At 35.6% G+C, this 1477-nt stretch overlaps 1 protein-coding gene across 1 annotated transcript in view; it reads right to left on the minus strand.

Moving 5' to 3' along the window:
• Positions 1-593: 593 nt before the first annotated feature.
• The window catches only part of LOC119588073 (zygotic DNA replication licensing factor mcm3-like), a gene marked incomplete in the record, with an annotated part of 7302 nt that continues 6418 nt past the window's right edge, over positions 594-1477 (minus strand). The window contains 3 exon segments of the mRNA XM_037936776.1: positions 594-837; positions 986-1176; positions 1420-1477. Of these exon segments, the coding sequence (XP_037792704.1) occupies positions 679-837; positions 986-1176; positions 1420-1477 (408 nt within the window).

Below are 1477 nucleotides of genomic sequence, written 5' to 3' on the forward strand. Positions count from 1 at the left end.
TCCACTTTATAGACTGGAAATGGAAAAAAAAAAAATCACCTAGCAGTTATGGGACATTTCTTTAACCTCTGAACTGGATGTTTTTGCTTTTCTAGTTAACTGGAAATAAACAATCCTTCCCAACATAGTACATGGTTCACAATCTTACTTTTTCTATAGAAGATAACAACCACATTTAATGAGACTATCTCCAGTGGCATGTGGATTATTTATTTTCAAACAGCTACTGTATTTCAGAGCAGATTTATATCCCAACTCATTTTTAAAACATTTAGTAAAGGTATCTCCAGACTGTAGGCTTTAACTGGATTAAAAAAAAAAAAAACAATCTTTTTTTGAAAGTTTATGAAAATACAGATTACATGTTTATTGAGATTTGTCTAACTGAATTTCAGCTTCCTTTTTTAATCACTGGTATAAAATGGGGTAAAAATATATATTTACACGGTTTGCCTATGAACATAAAATTTTAGATGGTAAGGGCTAGTGCTGTCCTTTTTTGTGACGAGCACTAGCCAGCATACCAACTTTAACAAAGCTAGGGAAAAGTTTACAGGAACAGAAATAATAACAAAAAGGCAATATAATAACAATTTCCAAAAACACGTATATTTCAACCTTATCACACAGTCCTGAACTACTCCTAGGTACTTTGTCAAGTGGAAGAGGTAAAAGGACTTAAATTAGGAAGATCATCTCGTCAGCAGCCATGATCTGGTTGGCATCTGACATCTTCTCTAGGGCAGCGTCAATCTCATCTTGACTGAATGGACTGGATGCATGTTCTTTGGCCATGAATTCCTTTAGTCTCGACATGGAGAGGGTCTGGGCTCGGTCCTGTGTGAGGCAAAGATTTCCAATTAAAAAAAGGCTGAAAATCAAGTGATGATTCCTAATATTAATTCAAAGTAATCACCATTTTCCAAATTAACTTATCATCCCTTGATAAATATGAATAATCAACATCACTAATCACACAACATACCTCCTTAAATAACTTTGTCAGAGAGGCCTTAAACGCTGTCAGTCTATCAGCGGCAATTTCCTTGGGAGCTGAACTAACGGTAGTCTCATCCATGGACCGAGATGAGCGGCTGACTGTGCTTCGTACTGTTGCTGGTGTTGGGGACATGGGATCCTCCTCTTCTGCACTGTCAATATCATATGGGTCATATCCTGAAAAACAAAGAACACTGTTAGTCTGGATCTTGTGTCGTTACAGAAATGGAATTCTAATTACTTTGTCCCCTGATATGTTTATAAATTATGACATCATTACACAAATATTTTAATATAGAATTTAATCATATATATAGACTGTATACAGGTAAATTCTGGACTTCAACCTAATCAATTCTTACATTTAGTTTCACTTATATTCTTTTTGCAATGTATTTCACTAATTCAAAATCTACACACCTTCTTCACCAGGCTGCTTCTTTGCCTTCTTGGACCTCTTTGGCTGATCACCAGTGGG

Source organism: Penaeus monodon, chromosome 23 (genome assembly GCF_015228065.2).
Source record: "Penaeus monodon isolate SGIC_2016 chromosome 23, NSTDA_Pmon_1, whole genome shotgun sequence".
Taxonomy (NCBI): domain Eukaryota; kingdom Metazoa; phylum Arthropoda; class Malacostraca; order Decapoda; family Penaeidae; genus Penaeus; species Penaeus monodon.